The sequence below is a fragment of the Plecotus auritus genome (assembly GCF_963455305.1).
Source record: "Plecotus auritus genome assembly, chromosome: 4".
Classification (NCBI taxonomy): Eukaryota; Metazoa; Chordata; class Mammalia; order Chiroptera; family Vespertilionidae; genus Plecotus; species Plecotus auritus.
In genome coordinates, this window is record NC_137775.1 from 166,816,804 (window position 1) to 166,839,117 (window position 22,314).

The 22,314-nt window shown below is 35.1% G+C and overlaps 1 protein-coding gene across 2 annotated transcripts; it reads right to left on the reverse strand.

Annotated features, from left to right (window-relative positions):
* Positions 1–1,065: 1,065 nt before the first annotated feature.
* On the reverse strand, positions 1,066–20,144 carry SEM1 (SEM1 26S proteasome subunit). Of its 2 annotated transcripts, XM_080666339.1 has the most exons (4): positions 19,950–20,144; positions 14,237–14,281; positions 5,351–5,444; positions 1,066–1,262 (listed from the first exon to the last, which is right to left on the reverse strand). In XM_080666339.1, exons 1-4 carry the CDS (start codon positions 20,023–20,025, stop codon positions 1,220–1,222), a joined length of 258 nt encoding a protein of 85 aa, XP_080522465.1. In that variant the 5' UTR covers positions 20,026–20,144; the 3' UTR covers positions 1,066–1,219. The 2 variants fall into 2 exon arrangements, with proteins under 2 accessions (XP_080522465.1, XP_080522466.1); XM_080666340.1 differs by lacking the exon at positions 14,237–14,281.
* Between the last annotated feature and the right edge of the window lie 2,170 nt (positions 20,145–22,314).

Sequence of the window (22,314 nt, forward strand, 5' to 3'; positions counted from 1 at the left end):
TGCTTCATCATCTTGATGCCAAATACCAATTTTTAGGGACTTACTTCTTAACAGAGAAAACCACCTAAACTGAAATTTGAAATTTCTTTAAGGACAAAATACTGACTTTAAGTAGAGATAACCCATTAAAGTCCCTGTTCAATTCCTACGAGGTTTCAAAATTGTACCTCACCTATTTAAAAGTCACATGAAGTGGCCATTCGCCTAGGTACTTGTCTGAGACTCTCAAGGTAACCCATGATAATGGGGTCTAAAGATGACCTTATAACCACTGACCAGAATATTGAGAAAATACCCATCAAAATATTTCTTTACATGCTACATTTTATAACTATATGGTTACAAAAACATAACGTCTTTTTACACTTTCCAAAGTTCTTTATTACTTTTATTTCATCTGATCATCTATTAGTTCCGTCAGGTAAGGCAGATTTATGCTTGTCTTAGGAGGAAAAAACTTATGTTCAAAATCATTTCGAGGCATAACTTAAATTATATTTCCGGTGCTCAACTTCTTTTGGTGTTCATACTACATCATATTAAACAAATTTTACATTTTAAATTATTCAACAGCACCAGTGATTCTACTTCTAAATAGTAACACATTCAAGTCTGAAAATATTCCTAATAAAAACTGTATAACAGCCCCATTCTAAGTCTTATCAGAAAGAATCATTTACCAACCAAATTAAATCTCCCACTCAGAAAAGTATATTAAACAATTTAAAATGATTAATATCTTAAAACACAGGTTTTGAAGAATCATCTTAAAAATGTGAATGTCTAAGCTTTAAAAATACAGATGAGATTAAGTTTAAAAGTAACTTAAAAGAATACCTTATGAATAACACTAATATTTAATTGACGTGGTTTAACTACTGAATTGGGGATATGGATTCTAGCCTCATTTCATTTTAACCTCTCTGAGCCTCAGTTAACATTAAAACAAAAAATCGTAATAGGAAATTTTACTCTCACTATATAATCAAGTCCTGGAAAACCATGAATACTATGAAAAAGTTAATTATTAGAGGCAAAAATCAAGACTTCTGAACCAAACCAAAATTAGATCAAAACATTTATTTTTTGTGTTACAAAAGCAAAAATAAAGCCAAGCAAGTAATGAAATAAACATTTTCTAAGTTTATTCATCCTGGATTCTGTGCCCTAGAATTTACAATAGTTCAACTTTAGGTTGCTTCAAAACTTCTTCTGGATACTATGAGGTCTCCATCTTATAACCATGTTTCTCTAGTTCAGCTCTAAAATAAAACACAAAAATATAATATCACTAGACATTCTTTATGATAAAGAAACAGGTGGTTTTTAGAAATAATGCAATAAATTAAAAATGAACTAAATCTAGGCACCAATTAAAAATACTACCAAATTATTTTAGTCCCTAGAAATAAATCTATGTAAGAAATTGGATGTGAATCAACACAATGCTAATAAAATTTTAATTTCCCATTAGTATTTCATATTCCTTAATTTTCTGATAATCTATTTATGGAAGAAATAGAAGAAATTCACCATCTTCCAAATACCTTCCAAATACCATAAAATGTTAATAAATATTTAAATAAATTTTAAGAATCATAAACCATATAGTTAAGAACACAAAACACTGATATCAATCTTTAGGGATTTCATAATCATCACAATAGGTGATTTCCATATTTACATACACTGAGTGGCCAGATTATTATGATCTCTGGACGCATAATAATCTGGCCACTCAGTGTATATCATATATAATAAAAGGCTAATATGCAAATTGTCCTCTCGACCAGGAGTTCGACCGGCAGGCAGGCCGGCCAACCGCCCATGTCCCCTCCCCCTGGCCAGACCCCACCCATGCACAAATTCATGCACCGGGCCTCTAATGCCCCCATGCCAGCCTGGTCACCCCCAACTGCCCCCCTCTACTGGCCTAGTCACCCCTAACTGCCCCACCCCCGCCAGCCTGGTCGCCCCTAACTGCCCCCCCCCCGCCGGCCTGGTCGCCCCCAATTGCCCCCCCTGCCGGCCTGGTCGCCCCCAATTCTCCCCCTCCTGCCGGCCTGGTTGTCCCCAACTGACCCCCTGCTGGCCTGGTTGCCCCCAACTGACCCCCTGCTGGCCTGGTCACCCCCAACTGCCCCCCTCCCGCTGGTCTGGTCGCCCCCAACTGCCCCCCCCCCCCTGCCGGCCTGGTTGCCCCACGCAGCCTGCTGTTCAGTCATTGGTCATCCCTCACTACCCACCCCTGCTGGCCTGGTCACCCCACACAGCCTGCTGTTCAGTCATTTGTCCGGTTGTTTCAGTCGTGATGGCCCCTGGCTTTTTATATATATTAAGGTAAGTTATAAACTATTAAATTAGACTTTACTTTCCTAATTTTTAATGTTAATAAAAAAATCTCAAAAATTATATCGGAATACACAGTTTAAAAAGACATTTTTTATAATTTTAAATAATTTATTCAACCTGAAGTTTCTGAAAATGTCAACTGCAATAGTTGATCAGCCTTACATAAAACATTTGCACAATAAAGTTTAGTTCTATAATGAATTTCAGCTATTTAAACTACCATTCCAAATATCACCAGCAACTTACCAGCCATAATTCTGATTTTATAATAGTTGACCACAAAATTATTTGAGGGCCAATCCATGATAAAACATAATACAAATATGAAGTATGATTAATGTGCCCTACATCATTTGTCCTCAAGTATAATTTAGCTTAGCCACTATCATACTATCCAGTGTAAAAACAATGTAAAAAGCACATGGTGGGAATGATGTATAATATTTATTATTCATTTCCTCAAACTCCTTCAATTTCCTAAAAATTTTAGTTACTTATAATATAAATACTAACCTAAAGTCCATGACTAATATTAAGGCCAGAGATTATTCATATGAATCATCTTTTTTCTGCTCAGGTATCGAGGGCAGTATGGACTAGTGGTAAAATGCTAGAGTAGGGGTATAAAGAATAGCACAAGTTTCTGACTCTACCCTTTCCTTTGCTAAATTTAATTAAAATGCTTCTTTTGCCCTCCCACTCAGGAAATTTAAAAAGTTTCTTAAATAATTGTTTTCTGATGCCTTCAACACAATTAATGTACATTATTTACCTTCTCTTATTTTAACAACAATGACAAAAACAAAACAAAACAAAACATCCATCTGACTTCCTGACAGGAGGTAGTAACCAATAACATTTATAAATTGTTTACAAATACAAAATAATGATATACTTCCCTATTAGCTAAATTCTTAGAGAACATGAAAACTTCTTTGCTAAAATTTAGGATATATTAAGAAATCAAAAGGAAAAGAAATCAAGGCCATTAATTACAAAACATAAAACAATATAAAAACACTAATATGGATCAAGATCCTGTTAAATGGAAAAATCCAGCAAAGAAATGAGACACACATAGTGAATACATACTATTTGAAACGAACAAACAAAAAAACATCATTCCTTTTACAACAGAACAAGACTAAGAGCCACTAGTAGGTTTGGGAACACCTCTTACTATCCAAAAAAACTACTGTTATATGCCAGTGGCTATATCTGACACAGTGCTAGTAAATCAAGAACATAGTTTTTATGTAAAATGTGATGCAGGGTCAGGAAAATCTGATAATCCTACCTACTTCTGATATACAGAGAAACAAATATATCAGAAATAGCAAAAACAGAAGGACTTTTAGTTACTTGGAGACACAGATATCCTTTTTCTTTCTACTTCTACTTGCTAAAGGTAATTACACTAAGAGAGAAAGAAACATGAAACGTTTATGCTAGGTCGTTGCTGAAGTCAGATTTGGAGTTAGAACTCAGGGAACATGACTGACTCTAAAGTACAAATTGCCTTTCCAAAATTAGATGGGATTAGGACCAAATAACATCAGAAGATAGAAAAGCATGTTTTTTTTTACCATGGTTTACAATACCACACTAAAGGCATCAATGCATTTTACAAAGACAAGGAAGAGCATCTTTGCTGGAGACTTGTTAATCAAGACAAGTTTTTCAAAGCAGAAATATAAGTATTATCTGAGGCTATGCTGTCCAATATAGTATTCACACGTAGCAAGTTAGTAAAATTAGTTCATTAAATGTAGTTCATTAGCTGCGCTAGCCACATTTCATGTGCTCAATAATCACACTAATGGGTTACAGAACACGTCCATCACTACAATACGTTCTATTTGACAGAGCTGGTGACATATGAACAACCTTGTGGGGAACAATACTCATGACTCAAACAGGAAAATAAAGAGAAATATATTATTTACTAATGGAGATACCAAGATTTATATACTATGGAAATCCACAAACCTAAAGGCAGAAACACAACAGAGAACATAAGAGCACTGTGGAGGTGTATTATGAAAACAACAAGCCACAAAGAACATATGGATAATACTCTATTTCCAAAGCAGTAAAAAGGCAAAATGTAGTAGTGACAAGAAATCCAATTATAAATACATTTACTAAAAGTTCCCAATAAATTCGTAGCATGCAATAATGTCCTGATTTAATTTTTAAAAGAAAAGTGCTACTTTCTGACTAATGAAAGACAGAAGAGACTTGGGAGAAATTTGACTTAAAGATGTTCTCAAGGTCACTAATCATCATAGAGATGCAAATTAAAACCACAATGAGATATCACCTCATGCCTATCAAAATGGCTATCATCAATAAATCAACAAACAATTACTGGCCAGGATGTGGAGAAAAGGGAACCCTCAGGCATGTGTTGGTGGGAATATAGACTGGTGCAGCCACTGTGAAAAACAGAATGGAGTTTCCTCAAAAAATTAAAAATGGAACCTTTTGACCCAGTGATCCCACTTCTGGGAATATATCCAAAGAAACCCAAAACACCAATTCAAAAGAATAAATGCACCTCTATACTCCTTGCAGCATTATTTACAATAGCCAAAATCTGGAAACAGCCAAAGTATCCATCAGCAGATGAGAGGATAAAACAACTATGGTACATTTACACATTGGAATACTACAATTCTAATTTCTACCGAGTTATTCAATATTGGCAGAAAATTAACTTCAACAGAATTAAACCCACAAGGATAAAATATTGCAAATATGCTTCTATTTAACCACTTTTGCCAAGAGCCTAGAAAGAACAAAAGTTCTAGGCACTTACACAAAATATTCATATTTAGAAACACAAGAAATGAAGGCAATATGTCTTACTTTTTAGAATCCAAAAACATATTTCAAAGATTAATTATCTTTTAAGAGCTCAATTATCATATGTAGATGACATATTCTGTGCTTACAATTAATGCTAAGTTATATAAAAATCTGGATTAAAGTTTACCGTAACTGATTGGAGAAGTCATCCTCTACATTGTCATCATCCCAATTATCCTCCCAGACATGTGCATCTTCATCTTCATCTAAACCAGTCCAGTCTGAAAACAGAAACAGATGCTGTCTAAATAGTTCTCATATATTATTTCCATAAATACAAGAACTTCAGAAACTTTGCCCCGAAAACTCTAACAATTCAAAACATCTAATACCATATATACTAGAATGAGAAATGGTAATCTTCCTCTTTAAATCTCAATTTATGCTGTCACATATGTTCTCTCAATTCTTGAATTTGCAGATAATCTAAAACAGAAGTTAATACACAAATTATATTTGCCATGAAAATTTATTTTAATTTCAGGAGGATATTTACTTTCCTGATTTCTCCTTGGGCTAACTTTTATAAGGTCTATTTCAGAATCTTTCAAAACATAGCACTATCAACACTAAGGTAAGCTGAGTAACAGGAAGATATCAGCCTGAAATTCAAAACTGCTAAACATGAAAAAGGTAACTCATGCACAGATAATAAAAAGTAGACTAAATATTTTCTTAAATTTGATTGTAAAATTGTTTTAGAGGAGAATGTCTTTATTCCTTAAGACATGTACACTGAAATATTTAAGAGTTAAGTGTTATTTTGTCGACAATTTACTTACAAATGGTTCTCAATATATATTTTATATATATCATATATGCTATAAATGACAGAAATAAAGTAAACATTATACCTCTTTTTAAAAATGAGGTATAATTAACATATGTTATATTAGTTTTAGGTGTACAACACAATGATTTGATATTTATGTATATTGCAAAATGATCACAAGACTAGTTAGTATCATCACTATACAGTTACATTTTTTTCTTGTAATGAAGACTTTTAAGATCTACTCTCTTAGCACCTTTCAAATATGCAGTACGGCATTACTGACTAGAGTCATCATTGCTGTATATGATATCCTTATGACTTATTTTATAACTGGAAGTCTGTACCTTCTGACTCTTTCACTCAATTCACCACCACCATGCCCCACTTGCCCTCTATTTTAAACTTTTTTTCAGGGTTGAAAGTTTCAAAATTAAAATGTCAGAAAAATAGTTTTTAAAAATTGGTTTGGAAATTACCTCTGGAAGCCTTCCATATTCCCTTCTCATCCTCCTTACCTTTAGAGATTAGATCCCTTCTTTTGTGTATATCTCTATCACAGCACTTACATACTGTACAATCATATTATGAGTGTCTGAGCTCAAGAGTAACAACTATATTTTATTTTTGTATTCTTAAACTCAAACAGTACCTAGCATATGCACAACAAATAGTTGTGAAACACACAACGGAACTCTAAATCAGATCTTGTAAATTTTTGTTTGAACCCCTCCCCTTCAAAATCAATAATTATGAATTACATTCTCTCTTAATAGGTCCTAGCCATTAGCTTCATCTTAGTAGATACCTATTAGAAACATGGCTAAGAATATTTAAACCTAAAAAGAAAAATAATTAAATAACAAAACATATGAGTTAGGCTTTTCTTATAATGCACATTTAGATTTAAAGCTATTCAGCAATGACACATACTGTATTTTATTTGTTACATTATGCATCAGCAAAAATTTTTAAATGTGATATGTCTTCATTATGATTTAAGAATAGAAGTATCTCCATTTACCTGGTCCCCCAAAGCAGACTCATGAGAGGCATCTTAGCTACTCTTTCTCCTTCAACTATCATAGTCATTATCCTTTCCAACTCCCAACTATCTCCAGAGTTTAGTCTCCCCCTCTCTATTGTTACTGCCACTATGTTAATTGAGGAGTAATTTTTCCCTTCATGGACTATTACTGTGGCCCTCTTTCTGTTCCCTCCTCTCCAGTCTTACACAGTATATACCCATCCACCACAGATGCCTAAAACAACCACCGCCATTCCTGCGGATACTGTTCAACACCTTCAGGTAGGAATGGCATTTTATTAAATTTGTAATTCTAATGCCTACACCTGGGTGTTGGGCACATAGTAGAAACTTAATAAAATGCTGTAGTTCCATTTAGAAACTATACTTACGTTCCCTTCCTGAGTTGTCAATAAAAAGAAAACAGAGGTTAGTGATGGCTTCAGAAAGCCAAGAGTACGTAATTCAAGATAGAAGATATCAACAATATCATGTATTATAAATGAGTTATGTAAAATTCTCAATTATACTTAAGACTGCTTCTGAGAAATGTGATCACTTCATTCAATGATCCCCTGATACCATGTGGGAACTATCTTTTAAGGCCACAGTGCCTAAAAAAAGATGAAAAAATTTCCCTGAGGCAATTTGTTTCAGGGTGCTAAGAAGCAACAACATACAGTCAAATGTATGGCTAACTTTAATCACTGTATAGGGCAGTGAATGTATATTCATTAGTAAAAGCTCTCAATAATAAAAAATGTGAATTTTTACCTGCATATTTTTTATATCTCCTAGTAATATTATTGTTCTCAAAGAGGGAATATTGCTGTTACCTAAACTGAAATCCTATTCTCTGAGGTCCTTAACAATAGCAATACTCAATAATAGTAAGTACTAATTACATATCAAAATTAAGTTGGCTGAGCTAAATATATTCTTACATTTTCTCCTTTCTTGTAGAAGTACCTTAAAACTTGAACTGAAAAATTTTATTATTCTGTGTGTGAAATTAACTATATTTTTAATGAAGAGTACATTAAGAAGTTAAAGAAAAGGAAAACATATTCAGGATTTTCCTCAGTCTAAGGAAGAGTGATCAGACAGCTACTATAAACCAATTTAATAGATATAGCTATTCCCAAAGCTAAAGATAAACAGAAAGACTAACATTTCTACACTTTTACAGACTAGAAACGTTTCTTAGTTAAGCCAAAGTTAATCATCAGGTATAGGGACTAAACAGTACTGTTACTCTCATAGTGCCATTGCAATAAATAATAAACTGTTTACTATGTACATTATAACTGTATATTATAATATTCTATATAAACTTTCTTTTTTTTGTTGTTCTTCTAAAAAACAGACATCTCAATAAGAAAGAAGTGAACTATTATAGGGTAAAAATAAATGGGGCAGAAATTGCATTATTAAGTATACAAGAGAGGAACATTAAGAAAAGGTAATATGAGGTGTATCCTAAGAGAAAATTTTAAATATCAAAGAAGCCCCATTTCAAACAGTAGATATATTTCTCTGTAATACTATATCATTAAAAATCAACTAAATAATTTTAAAACTGAATAAAACACTTCAAATAATCTCAAATGTATCTTTATAGAAATTTATATTCCTGTATGTTGAACTTGTAGTAAAACAACGAAATCCATTACCCCCTTTACAGCAAGTGAACAATAACTATAATACTATTACTCCACATTCCCTCCAGTTACTATAATCTAGAGCTCTGGAGCTACCTAATAGTATTAATGGGCAACTCAGGATTTTTTTTGTTTTATTTTAATGATATTAAGGCCTTCCATATAAAAATTTCACATAAAACAATTTCGATAAACTGCAATGTAGCAGGGTTTTTGGCTTTAGACTTCAAGTTTTTATAAAATGGCTAAGACTGAGGACTGTTTAAAATTACAGAATTTTGGAGACAGAAAAAGCCTTACAGATCAGTGTACATTATACCCCTCTTTGTTTGAAAACCACCACCATTACTACTACCAAAAAATAGAGAAAATGAAGACTGCCTTACAAGAAAATATTTAGTAACTTTTTCTACCATTATTTCATGATATCAAATCCTAGACTCTAAATATATTTGGGATAAGTCTAGAAATAGAAATTGTCAAATTAAATATTTGTTTTACTGCTATTTTAAGGAGTCTTTATAAAGCTACCTTATGAAGTTTAATGTTCCACAAAATAATCTGAATTCATTAATACTGGATAATAGGTTCTTGAGTAAAAGGGGTGATATAACTCAAGTCACAAATGAATTGTGTCAAAGTTATGACACCAAACCTCACATCAGTCTGAACAACTTCTAACTAACCAGCTTCCTAAATTGTTCACTACGTGGTTTCCATCTACACTGGTCTCTAAAAAGGAAATGGTAATGTGTCAAAAGATTCAAGTTAGAAATATAAAATAATAAGAATATTTTTTTCACATATCTTTGCTAACCTTTCCAGAACAATAAAGACACAGGCTCCCTAGTAATTTTTAATCTAATTATGACTTGATTCAAAACATTGATTTCAACATTGTTATTAGTTGATGAATTCACGTCTTTAAGTTAGCTTTATTTCTTTTAACTTGGAGAAACTAAAAAAAAAATACTTGTTAATTTGTACCCAACTACTTCAGAGTGGCAGAAACATATGTATTTCATAACTTTTTTTGTAGAAGCCCCAATCCTTAATTCTAAAAAGGCTAGAAAAAGTAAAAATTCTTAACATAATACAGAGATACTACTTTGAACATTTTTTTTTTAATTTCAAGAGTGGTATAATTTTTAGTTTATTGAGCTGAATTCTGATGGTCATTTAATGCATAAGGACAAAGCATCTCTTCCCTCCTTTAACCACCACCTAATGCTACTTTAATGGCAAGAAAGGAAAAGAAAGAAGGTAGAAATAAAGTCCCCCCCCCCCCCAAAAGAAAATGCCTTATGAAAGAGGGGAAAATTCTAGGTAGAGCACACACACACACATAAAGAAAAGACTTGACAATAGTTCTATATTTCTTTGGTATTATTATACAGAATTTCGTAATTATGACACTCTTGAGTATACAAGGATACAAAAAATGGAAAAGCTAGTTAAATTCATTAATCATCACATAAATTTAAATATACTTTTTAACCTTAATGTCTTATCCTAGGAGTAAGATGCACAGAAGCCCCATGCCATGCTATCCTTCCAACCACCATAGATGAAGAATTCAGGACAATAATTAACTGCTTGAACTACCACTTAAGTATTTTAAATTATTTAACAAGAGTACCATTAAGAAACTTAGTGTTCACAGTGACAAACCAGAATCTATAATCTATTTTAGGTAGAAACTTTTAAGATTTTCTTTATTAACTAGGAATGTATTAAACTATATTAAGTAAAAAGTTTAAGTGACAGGGTATAAGAACCCTAAATATTATTTTCAACACTTACAAATTCTCCATATGCATATATGTTACAATATATGTAAGTTATAATATATGTAAACTCTACTAAGTGAACATGTAACATAAACAAGCTGTGACTATTGTAATCTCTAGGATTTGGCTGACATCTCTTGCAATTTATCTCTGACTGAATTGTGTTTTAATTTTCAATTACAACATAACACTGATAATCATGCAATTTTATTTAATCACTTCATTTTAAAGCCTTAAACCCAGAAATATCTTTTTTAAAAGGTCAAAAATAAAATCAAACAAGGATACCAGATTCATAGCTAATGCCTTCCTTCAACATGTGGATGAGTTATAAAGTATACATGTTATCTCCAACACTAAATGCATTGCCAGGATTGTGATTAATCGTTTAAATAACGACATCTGTGTTGACTTCAGTGTGCAGGACTCCAGATGTGTACTGGTAAAAAAAATTATCATATTTTAAGAAGTCAGAATTAGAAATAACCAATAACAGATGCCTAATACATAAGTTTCTAGCAATTCTAAATTATTTAAGACTTTGCCCCCAAATATGGCTTTGTTCACATTTGTCAGTGAGAATTACATCTGTGACTAGCTTTAAATTTCAAAAATCTGAGCTATCAAAGATCCCATATACTTTATCTAAGTATCACCTTGACATTAAAGAGGGAAAAGATTTTTCTCTCTCTGTTCTAAAGATTACTTATTCTCCCCACCCTCCAACATACAAAATACCTTAAAAGTATGAAGGATACCATTTTGGAGAAAAGTAAAGAGGAAATTCAATTTATACCAAATAGGGTTGCAAATGTTCTAATCTATACCAGTTTTCAGGAGCATCAAATTATCATTCATTCCTTAATAGCAAAGCTACTCTGAATATAAACAAACTAATCTCCAACAAAGATTCTTCAAATAAAAAAAAGTGCATGTATAAAGAAAAAATGAGACAGATGAAGTTCGAAAAGTTGTAAATTGTACACTCACCAACACAGATGAGTGTAAAAGAGAACAGCAATACTTGCAAATAACATCATTATGCTCATGAATATGATTAGCCACACTAAATCTAGACATTCTGAGATAAATGTACATGTATTTCTGTTTAAGCTGTATAAAATAAGTTAAAACTTTTTTCTTAAATGTCACTTTTGTAGGTTATCGTGATACAAAAATATTTATACCCTAGAGATCTAATGTCTATATTCAGTGACTAAGAAACCAACAGCTAGCATAGCACCACTGCACTACTATATTTTCTCTAACAAGAACCAAATATGTCAATGAGGAACTTCAGAGCAGCAACCTAAAGCAAGTAATAAACGATGTTGGTAAAAGACTACTGGTGACCTTTTAGTTATTTGTTGCAAGGAGTCTGAAAAGAAGCTCAAAATAACTTACATAACCATTTATAATTGTTCTCATATTTTAACAAAAGGAAATTCAAACAATTCTTTTCATAAATAATTTTTAAAAATATATATCTGGCAGAATGATTCCACTACAAAGTCATGTTGACTTCGGTTACCTTTGTTAATCGATGATTTTTAATTCTCTCTTAAAAAATTCTCCAAAGCCATTACTCTAATCTTTCCCAAACCCTCATATCCTATACTCATCATTTTCCTCATTCTGATCCTCCATATTACTGAAACAAGGGTATCCAATGTGAACTCCACCATCTGTCATACATTAGACATGCCAAGTGCAAAATCACAAACTTGATTTCTTCTTACTACCATCACTCCATTATCAAACTAGTTGCCAAAGCTCCCTTGTTATTCTTCCATCATTCTCCTCACTTCTTTTCTAATAATAATCTATTTCAGGCCCTTACTCTTCACTTAAGCTATTACTAATTAGCTTCCTTGACTCTATCTCTTTTCATCTTTTCAAATTAATTTTTCTGGGTTAATTTTCCCCAAACTGCTTATCTGAAGGAAAACACATACATATTAAACAAAAAAATCCACGTCCCACCTACCTAAGGATAAAGTCCAAACTGGTCATTTGGCTAAAGCCTTCCTTCCATGTTAGGCCCCAAACTACCTGCTTTGCAACCACTATTTCATAGCCAAAATTTACACACTGATTTTCCACCTCCAAGAATCTACTTCTTTGCCCTTCTTTTGGAAACCCCTTTCCTACATTTCTGTATTTTGAAAACTCTGTTCAAATGTTGCTATCTCAGGTAGTACACAACTAGAAATAATTCCCCCTTCTTTTCAACTGCTGTTGTACTTTATCAATTGATTAATCACCCTCCCCACTCCCCCAGCAGCAGCAATTGAAAGGAAACCAAAGGACCTCCTAACCAGAAGCCCAACAGATAAAGACAGTCAAATGCAAAGATACTATGGTTTAATTGAAGGTAGGGAGGAAAGGATTTGGAGACCCACATTCCAGATAAGCACCTGCAAAATACTGAAAGGCTCAAGCTTGGTATGAAAACTACTGATCCATCATCTCCACTGACATTTACATCATTAAGTCCAAAGACAAATATCTACCTAAGGAATCAAATTTGGCTAAGTGCAGCCTCTAGTTAACTGTAACCTTGGTCTTTTCCTGAGCCCCAAATATAAAACCATAAGGCTGCTGTGTATCTGAAACACTTAGTATTGAAAAATATTAGTTAGTAGCATTCTCTCTCTGCACTACTCAGTGCCAGATTTACAGGAAGCACTCAACAAATATATATATCCAATGAATAAGTAATTTATTATTTGCTAATCACTGCTAGGGAACTTGAAGGGTGATAGAGATAAAAGAAACATGTCCCAGAACAAAGACAACACCATTTCTACCAAGCATTACACATACAACAGAACACAAAACTGGGGAGGTAATGTTATTTGGTGAATTTTTAGTACCTCAGAAGAAAAATATAACTTTGAAAACTTTCATTTTCCCCTAAATGTTTTCACAGTCCACATCTTTCAATGAGTCGTGTAAATCAGGATTGCTTATTGCTTGTTCATTCCACAGAATCAGTGAAAGAGCTAATCAAATAATTTTTCTAAGCAGTTTTTACTGCATAATATCCTGGTCACACCTCTCACTATCCCCTCTCAAGCACCAATATCTTGATTTGGGAGTTTTCACTACCCTGTATTTTTTTTATACCTGTTGTCTGTCTGTATACATCCTTAAACAATGTATGCTACTGTTCTATGTATTATAATATTTTACATAAATAATCACACTATTTTAAAAAGTACTTTTGGAAAAAAATTAACAATATTTTTTAATTTTAAAATTTTAATACTAGAAAATAAATTATCAAATAACCCATAAACTCAACAAGCTTAGTTGCGTATATACCTAAAATTACAAATAAAGTATTTGTCAAAAATAGTTCAAATTCTAAGTAAATTAAATATCAAACATCATCCAAAATCCAAAGCCCTAAACAGATTGTGGAGAGAAGAGAAAGGGCTCTAATATTCACTGAATACCAACTTTATGCCAAACTCTATGCTATGCACTTACACGTATCATTGTTATGGACTGAATGTCTGTATCCCCCAACCTCCAAGATTCTTATGTTGAAGCCCTAACCCCTAATTGGATGGTATCTGAAGATGAGGCCTTTTGGAGGTAATTAAGATCCTATGAAATCATGAGAGTGGAGTCCTCATGATGAAACTATTAGTACCATTATAGAAAAAAAAATAAAACACCAGAACGCTTGCTGTCTTCACCTTGAAAGGGCATAGTGAGAAGGCAACAGTCTGAAAGCCAGAAAGAGAGCACTGACCAGGAAATGAATCAGCTAAAATCTTGATCTTGGACTTTGCAGGCTCTAGAAAAGTGACAAAATACATTGCTGTTGTTTAAGCCACTCAGAATATGGAATTTTGTTATGGCTGCTTGAGCCGACTAATACAACCATGCAATCCTTATATGACTCTAATTATTATCCAAAAATCTATATATATAAAAGTCTAAGCAACCAGCTGACCGGCTGACAGGCCAGTAGCTATGACGCACACTGACCACCAGGGGGCAGACGCTTAATGCAGCAGCTGCTGAACTGCAGTCTCTTGGCAGCATAGGTTCTCGGGTGACGCACCCGGAATCAGAGAGGAGGGAGCCCAATTCTGGGGTGTGTCACCCGAGAACCACCCTCTTGCAATCTGGAACCTCTTGGGGGATGTCAGAGAGCCGGTTTCAGCCCGATCTCTGCAGGCCAGGCTGAGGGACCCCACCAGTGCATGAACTGGGCCTCTAGTTATAAAGAAACTGGCAATTAAGAAGAAGGTACAGTTCAATGAAAAACGTAATGGCCGATCTCATACAAAGAAATCAATCCAAATCAAAATGATGCAATATTTTTCATCCATCAAGTCTACAATGCATAAAATGTTTAATATGGAATACTAGAGGCTCGATGCACAAAATTCGTGCAAGGGGCTCAGCCTTTGCAGCCGCAGCTTTGTCCAGAAGTACGTCAGGAAGGTCATTCAGCTGTCCTGTCTAATTAGCATATTATGCTCTTATTATTATAAACAGGCAACCTAATGAGGAAAAAGGTGAACTGTAGATGGGACTGTTAATTACTGTTATCATTCTCAAAAGCAATTTGAAAATATACATCAAATTTCAAAATGTACCTGGTCCTGAAGAGGTGTCAGAGCCCAAGCAGAGCTTGGAGGGGTAGCATTCCTGTGGAGTAGCACTGCATGGTTGGTATGTCAGAGCCTGAACAGGGTGAAGAAGTCATCCAATACTGGAGGGAGGAGGGGAGAGGGTGGCCTGACATAGAATGTTGATACCCAAGTGGGATGAGGAGGGCATCTCTGTGTGCAGGGGGCAACAAAGATTGGTTAGGGAGGAGGATGACCAAATAGATAATATACTCATGGTAATGGAAGCCAGGTATCTCACTGTTGGGAAAGGTACTATGAATATGGAAAGGGGGGCAAAAAAACACAGAATAAACCCCATGACAAACAGATATTGGAGATCTCTGTGTGAAATCATAATTTTATACGAACACATACAATATAGATGTAAAAGTGTATAAATGTATACACACATTTGTACATTTCCTAGCTCCTTCCACTGAGATGGTCCCAAAAGCAATTAGCATAACTGGAATTAAGATATTGCCTTCTAAATATCATCCTATATAATAAAGAGGTAATATGCAAATGGTTGTTACACCGTGACACCTAACAACCAAACAGTAGGAGAGCGGGCAGTGACCTACAAGCCTTGGAGAGCTACAGGAGGGCGGGGCAGCGAGCTACTCATGCATGCGTGAGCGCGCAGGGCTACTAGTTCTACAATAAAAGGAATATGCCTTGGAGAAATAGCTGATTCCAGGAATGGAGCAGGGAAAGTACAAGATTAGCTTGGAATACTTCATTGTACCAGAAGGTATTGAAGGTACTACACAAAGATTGATGGTGGCATGTCAAAAGGTCAAAGATAGCTTGAAGGGCTTCCCAATGTTCAAATATGGGACAATTTGAGGATGAAAGTAAATAATAGTAATAAATTGTAACCCACTGACTGAGAATCCATGAATGTGTACTGATATAAATAAGCAAATGAACAAACTGAAAGTTTGATGATAAATGGGATACCGTATTTACATGGTTTCAAAATCCCTCTTCACAAAATACCAGTTAACTATGAAAGGAAAATTAGTAATCTAACAACGGAAAACTCTCTCAGACACTACCTTAATAAAGTGATAAAAATGAACATCATGAGTAATGAAACAAATGAAAATCATGTTCTCCCTGACAAGGTGCAGTAAGAACACTGCATCATAACTTTGATATTCCTGCCAATGTGCAGAACCTGAATCTATTCATGTGGACACATGAAACAAGTCAAAGTTAAGGTACATTCTATTAAATAACTGGCCTATAATCTTCAAAAGTGTCAAAATCACGAAAGTTGAAGACAAACTGAGAACGCTCCAAGGGTCCTCAAACTTTTTAAACAGGGGGCCAGTTCACTGTCCCTCAGACCGTTGGAGGGCCGGACTATAGTTTAAAAAAAAACTATGAACAAATTCCTATGTGCACTGCGGGCCCAGGACGAGTCGGCTGCTAAGCAGGACAGGCAGCGGCACCCGGTGGGCTGGATAAATGTCCTCAGCGGGCCGCATGTGGCCCGCAGGCCATAGTTTGAGGACGCCTGCGAGTCTAGACCAGTGGTTCTCAACCTTTTTAATGCCGCCACCCTTTAATACAGTTCCTCATGTTGTGGTGACCCCCAACCATAAAATTATTTTCGTTGCTACCTCATAACTGTAATTTTGCTACTGTTATGAATCGTAATGTAAATATCTGTGTTTTCCGATGGCCTTAAGCGACCCTGCTAGCGGTTCTCAACCTGTGGGTAGCGACCCACAGGTTGAGAGCTGCTGCTGTAGAGCCTAAGACCATCGGAAAACACAGATATTTACATTACGATTCATTAACAGTAGCAAAATTACAGTTATGAGGTAGCAACGAAAATAATTTTATGGTTGGGGGTCACCACAACATGAGGAACTGTATTAAAGGGTGGCGGCATTAAAAAGGTTGAGAACCACTGGTCTAGACTGAAGAAGACTAAAGGGACATGACAACTGAATGTAGTGATCCATGATTCTAAATCAAGACATTTTTGAGACAATTAGAGAAACCTGAAGATGATTTGTGGATGATAGTAATGTATTAGTGTATTAATTTCCAATTTTGATGGTTGTACTGTGATAATGTCTTTGTAGGAAATTCCAATTAGAATACGCAAGGGTGATGGGCATCAGGTTGGCAACTTACTCTCAAATGGTTTAGGGCAGTGGTCGGCAAACTCATTAGTCAACAGAGCCAAATATCAACAGTACAACGATTGTAATTTCTTTTGAGAGCCAAATGTTTTACACTTAAACTTCTTCTAACGCCACTTCTTCAAAATAGACTCGCCCAGGCTGTGGTATTTTGTGGAAGAGCCACACTCAAGGGGCCAAAGAGCCGCATGTGGCTCGCGAGCCACTGTTTGCCGACCACTAGTTTAGGGGGAAAAAAGAATGTACTTTCAATTACTCTGTAAGTTTGCAATTATTTAAAAGTAAAAAATTATATTAAAAAAATACAAATGCACCTGCCAATTTGATCTAGCAAATTCTTCTCTAAAAGTTTATCTGATAGATAAACACAAAAGCTAAGTAGATTACTTAACATGCATACAAGGGACTAGTAGTGCACAACTATTAAAAAGCATAAGATAAAGTTTTACATTAATGTGTAAACATGTGCCTAAGACATAAAATATAAAAATCAAGTAGAAGAAATGTTACATAAAATATAGTTCTGTATTTAAAGAATATAAACACACACAAAATTATATACATATGTATATGTAAATTCTAGAAGGATACTTAGTTTTGTTACTTATTGAAGTTTTTATTAGTAAATTATTTGATTTCACCTCCTAAGCTAATTTTGTATCCAGAAAAATCTTACTAACTCAAATTAACATGTAAGAAAAACTGAAAAGAAGAAACATACAGAAACCTGAACAAAATAAAGTAATTTCAAATGTTTTTGTCATTCTAAATGGAAAGTTTCCTGAATGAAAGCAGGTTCTACACATTCAAACCTGAAGACCACAAATATTCTGTAAGTTAAACAATAAATGGTGAATTACTTAATACTAATAAACCAGTCTATTGTGAAGGCCTTTTTCTTCACAAAAAATATTCTTTGCTTTTCCTTTTATCTTTAATGACATTTTTTTACTATGTAACTACAAACATTTTGAACAAATTTCTGCTCACAACATAAACATAGAACAGGAACAAACTACATATTCTGCAAAAGCTGGTAAGATGAAAGTTGCTGAGAAAAATCATGTATATCATCAGGTACACAATTATCTCGAGATCCTTTTTAAGCAGTCAATTTTCAGCTACTTATTTTAAATACAGATTCATCCATTCAACAAGCATTTATTGACCATCTAAAAAGTACCAGGCACTTTGATAAATGTTAATAAAGCTTGGTTGGGACTAACCACTTAATGGCAAAATTTTCAAATCTTTGAGCTTCAGGATTGTGGTGATAATTAGACTAATTTAAATAAAGTGCCTAATATTGCACCTTGTATATGATAAACAATGAATAAATGCTATTTTGAAATATGAAATTTAAGTAAGAAATGGATCCTGCCCTAAATAAGCCAGTTTTCTACTGCATAGTTAGTTCAAAGCTATGAACCAACTTGAAAGTGAGGTAAAGAAAACATGTCTGACGATAAAGCTACTATCAAAACAGAAGACAATCCCCACAATGTATAATGAATCCCAGAATTGAAAAGAAATGTGCTTGGGCTAGTTTATGAATTTGTGTAGTCTGCACACTAATGTCTTTCTTCTTCCATTAAAAAATAACAAATGAGTGCACTATATATACAAAGAACAAATGTTCCAGCTGTGTGGTTTTATGATTTAATAGAATCACGATGGGTATAACTTAGGACAATTTTAGTGATGCAAATAATTGCTTAATGTAACAAATGTGTACACCATTAACCACAATTCTTTCTACCACCTTCAGAAAGACTACCCAATAGTAACCTCCTTTTCTTATGAGACGAATATCTATCCTAACTATAACATTTAGCCAATAAAGTAAATAATCTTGAAAAAAAATCTAAGTAGCCACAACGATCTAACAAACAAACAGAACCAAATCTACTAAATAAACAGCGAAAAGAATTTAAGAACTCTGGTGTCAAATGGGCCAGCTGTCCATCAATTCTTGCCAGTTATGTGACACTGGGAAGTTTCTCAACTGTTCCAGGCTTCAGTGTCTATCTGAAAAATTGTAAATATCAGTTCCTTCTGGCTAGATTTGTGAAAATGGATTAGTTCCTCTAGGTAACCATGAAACTAATAAAAATATAGAATTTTAGGGTCCTAAAAAATCCTTAAACTTAGATTAGTTCAAAGTAATCAAAAATGAGTGAGGAACAAGAGTAAAAACAATAACGTGTATTAAGCAGCAACACCTGCCCCTCCCATCCTACGTAACATTCATTCAGACTTTATCTGTAATGTCCTAAAAGTCAGCAGCACTGGCCTAACCAGAAACGACAACTCTGAAAGGTGTGAAGGCAAAGGAGGGCTGCTAAACCAAAGAAAATAAAGGGAAAACAGAGTCAGGAGCGAAGTAGCCGGCTGAAGAGGAAAAGGACCAACCATCCCGGACACCGGCGTCGGGGGGGCCCAGGTTCACCATGGCTCCTCCCAATGAGGAAGCAGAAGGCATTCAGCGTCCCCGGCGAGCCCCACCCGGACGCGACGAGCCCCAAGCCGGGTGCACTGAGAGTCGCACTCGCAGAGCCTCCAGAGCCGGCCGCAGGGTCCAAACTTCCCGCGGGAGCCTCTGGGCCCGGCCCTCGCTGCTGCGCTTCCTCCAACCCGAAGCCTGAGTCACCGTCCGCGAGGCCGAGGCCCCGCCGCTCACCTTCCGCAGGAAACTCCTCGAACTCGTCGTCCTCCTCCAGGAGACCCAAGTCTACCGGCTGCTTTTTCTCGGACATCGCGCCCCTCCGCGCCCCAACGCTCTCAGGCCAGCAGGAAAGTTGGACCCACTCGCCCTCACCACAGCCGCCGCTGCCGCCTCCGAGCGCGCTCTACCATAGAGACGCGGGAGAAGAGCGACAGGGGCGGCGCGAGGAATGCTGGGATACTGGAGGTCGGCCGCGCGCCTCCTGCGGGTTTAGCAGCCCTTCAGTTAGAAAGGTTGCTTATGTTGTGTCTGTTGTACCTCTGCGGCCTTAACGCGAGTCTCTGAATTGACAAACTGGATGTCAGGGTAGGTTTCCGTGACTGGAAAAGACTCATAATGTGTAAAAACAAAATTCAAACCTGAGGGGTGAGGCGTCCGCCAAGATTCTTGAACGGCCTGGTAAATGCCGGGCCCTTAGCTTAGGTTAGCTCCGTCCTTAAACCAATTCGCTAAGCATAGTATTAAATATATCACATCCCAGAATATTCAGATTAGGAAATGGCCAAAGGCATTCAGGTGGTGTTAGTCAACACAAATGCAGATTGGTTCACCTGACTTTAATCTCCAAATTTTCCCATTCAATGTTCCTCCATCTTGTAGTTACATTGTGGTGAATACCCGATTAATAGCGAGTGTGTGTAATAACCACTTCACAGGTTATTACAAAATAATGCTACATAAAAGCGAGATACATAGTATGGCGTTCAAAATATGTCATTTTGAATTTTTAAGATATCTAATATTTGGAATGTAGTGATCTACATAAAACTGTCTCATCTATATGTAATATTATAGTTGAATATTGCATAATATAATTAAATGTACATTAATAATTGTAAGTTTTGTTACATGTGTTTGTTTATGTGTTGGAGTCCCATTTCTTCAACAGCATTAGTTTATTCCATGTACCAGGGACTGTGCTGGAAGGTCAAACGTGTAGACAAGGTCCTTGCCCTCAAGTAGCTCAGAGTCCACTCAGAGACATGGAAACAGATGGGTCACAATGACACAATAATACATTTGGAACTCTATTTTCAACTAAAATTGCCTAAGAAGTGAACAAAGAACATGAGTGTATGGAGAATGGAGCAACTAAGTAGAGCACATATTTGGATCAGAATTTGGGAACCTACAAGTAGATGTAACTTTTAAGAGAATAAGAGGACCCTTCATAATACTAATTTGATTTGATTATTGAAAACATTGACAGTCTTCAAATTAAGTTCCAAGTATATGTAACTTGGTATGCTACATACGTAAGTACCAAATAAATGAAAGAAGAGAGACTATGAGAAAAATCTAAAGTTGGTAATGAATGTAGACAGCAGAAATGCAGAAAGTATGTAGTATATTTCTTCATATGTAGAAAGTATGTAGTATATTCTTCATCTTAAACTCCACTTAATGGCAGCATTTGCTAACCTTGATGAACTCTCTTAAGAGATTTATACTCTCTATCATGCCTTCTATCATACATATTACATATACCACTAGAACCACACACCAAGTTGAAGCTTGGGGCAGGCAACTGGATTTTGACATCAAAGAATAAAAAACAAATCATACATCCGAGCAGTCATCTTATGCAGAGATAAAAGATTTGCCCAAGGACAAGTTTATAGAGACAGAAATATTAGTGGCTGCAAGGAGATGGAACTAACTGCTAATATGATGATGACTGAGGATAGTAATGGCAGATAGTGATGATGGTTGCAAAAAGAAGGAATATACTGAACACTACTGAAATGGTGAATTTTATATTATGTGAAGTATATTTTAATATTTAAAATGCTATTAAAAAATTAGTCCAAGGAGTCGAGAATCCCAAATTCTACTTCCTGGGCCTATTATTTGATTTATTAATTCTTAGCAAAAGTAAAAGCAATAGCAATGTAGTGATTTTCTTCCCTGAAACTGAATGTATTCTTTTTAAAGGAATAATTGAGAAACAACCTCATGTTTAGTCCCCGTTTATTTTATTTTATTAGTTCATTAAATACAAAATGCTGGAACCACTGACTGGATAATCTCTCATTTTAGCCATCGTGGCACATGGTTAAAATTAGTGACTTCTCATTTTCATGGTTATGGCACAGGGAAAAACTTTGAGAAATGATAGCTATTAATGTGTGAGGCATTGGATGCATTATTACTTTGTTACATTGAGCATATAAGAATACATATTTGATGGACCAGGCTATAAATCCATGGTGAATTCCTACCAAAGAGGGATTTTAGGCAAATTACTTAATTTCTCTAAAGTATATTTTGGTTACTTGCAGAGTTATAGTGAAGATTAAATGAGATTATATGATGTACA